Source organism: Belonocnema kinseyi, chromosome 6, assembly GCF_010883055.1.
Source record: "Belonocnema kinseyi isolate 2016_QV_RU_SX_M_011 chromosome 6, B_treatae_v1, whole genome shotgun sequence".
Taxonomy (NCBI): Eukaryota; Metazoa; Arthropoda; class Insecta; order Hymenoptera; family Cynipidae; genus Belonocnema; species Belonocnema kinseyi.
The window spans coordinates 119,352,099-119,353,866 of NC_046662.1; the positions used below are offsets into that span (position 1 = coordinate 119,352,099).

Sequence of the window (1,768 nt, forward strand, 5' to 3'; positions counted from 1 at the left end):
TTCATGTTGAAAATGGGTACAATAAGCTTTACTTAAAGATAAAAAACGTAGCGTTATTTATCACTCTACCCGTCTAATTTCACTGTCGGATAATTTTCTAGTTTGAATCTCAAACATTATGGTCCTTCGAGCCGAATCGCGATAGTGAAAACAAAAAACAAAAGTGCGTGCAAAAGTGAAAAAGTTGCAGTTAAGTGAAAAAGACTAAGAATCAGGATGTCCTCTTCAATTCAAAACCGAATATTTCCAATTTGAATCGCTTTTTCACTAAAACAGCAGGTGCAGACTTAACAATGGTGTGACGTCAGGAAGAGGGACAGAGGTAAGAGCACGCCGTGTCCAAGAGTGATCCGTCGAGGGGAGAGAGCGGTGGTGATTATGCTCCCTGATTCACAAGAACAGGATCATTAAGTGGTTTCAAAGGTCTTCCAATATTGACCATACTATGAACATTATTCATCCTTTTTCTTTCGAACGTCTCTCACTCCTTGTTTTGTTTCACTGCTGCAGCTGTTCTTTCTTTTCTACCACATGCTTGTGAAATGTCATTTTAAGATACTATGGACAGCCATAGAGTGAGCTTTTGTTTTTTAATTTGACAAGTCGCACTTTGTTTTTTCTTTAAAAATTGCAACAGTAGAAAGTACCATTGAGGTACAGGGGGGTATTTTTGAAATGATTTGTAATGCGCCCACAAATCTTAAAAAACTCGGTAAAGACAATATTAATAAAAATCGAGTTCTTTCAGGTTTAACTATACTCGAGAAAAATTGGGAATAGTTTACGAAGAATAATGATCAGTTTTTGGTAGTTCGGAATCTTCATAAGGATAAGAAATATTTTCTGGAGGACCAATTTACAGTTTGTGAGGAAACATACTTAGAGGCAAAGTCCTACATGATGGAAATTTTGGACAGTTTCGCAGCTATTACAGAACAAAAGGAGACCGTATTACCTGCGGTTACTCAGAGACAAAAGACGTTTCCATGGTTGGAACTACCCAAGTTCTCGGGAGTTTATATGGAGTGGCCAGCTTTCCGTGATCTATTTGATTCCATAGTGAGAAGGGATACGGAACTTCCAAACGTGCAAAAGATCCACTACCTGAAACTGAGTGTGAGTGGGGAACCCGCTCAATTGATGGCTAGCATCCCGACCACTGAGGTTAATTTCGAAAGGGCGTGGCAGACCCTAATCAAGAAGTATGACAACGCTCGACTATTAGTTAGCAGCTATTTGACGAAGCTGTTTTCATTAAAGTTGATGAGTAAGGAAAGCTCAACTGAACTCCGTTCCTTACTTAATGATACTTGTGAGGTCATCGGCGCTTTAACTTCCTTGAATCGACCTACGGATCAATGGGACGATCTAATTGTTTTTATGACAGCTCAGCGGCTGGATGCAACCTCTCGCAAGGCCTGGGAGGACCAACTGGGACCTTCGGATAACCAGCCTACTTTCGAATCACTCAACAAAATTTTTGACAGGCAAGGTCAGCACGCTGGAAGCCGTGGAGGATATGGCTGCAACTTCGATTGGCTCATCTTCTACTAAGGACAGCAGTCGCTTCCAAAAGGGTAAGAAGGGTGGTGAGACGACTCACACTCACAATGCTGCAATCAGAGAATTGTCGTGCTCCTTATGTACAGGTAAGCATTCTATAATTTTTTGTCCACATTTCCGAAGCAAAGATGTCAAGCAGAGAAAAGAACTTGTAAGAAAACACACTCTGCGTTACAACTGTCTAGGGAAGCACATAGTGCGCAGT

The 1,768-nt window shown here is 41.0% G+C and overlaps 1 protein-coding gene across 1 annotated transcript; it reads left to right on the top strand.

Annotated features, from left to right (window-relative positions):
* Positions 1–900: 900 nt before the first annotated feature.
* Positions 901–1,554, top strand: LOC117175583. Its single transcript, XM_033365290.1, has one exon. The coding sequence runs from the start codon at positions 901–903 to the stop codon at positions 1,552–1,554; it is 654 nt and encodes a 217-aa protein (XP_033221181.1).
* Positions 1,555–1,768: the final 214 nt, after the last annotated feature.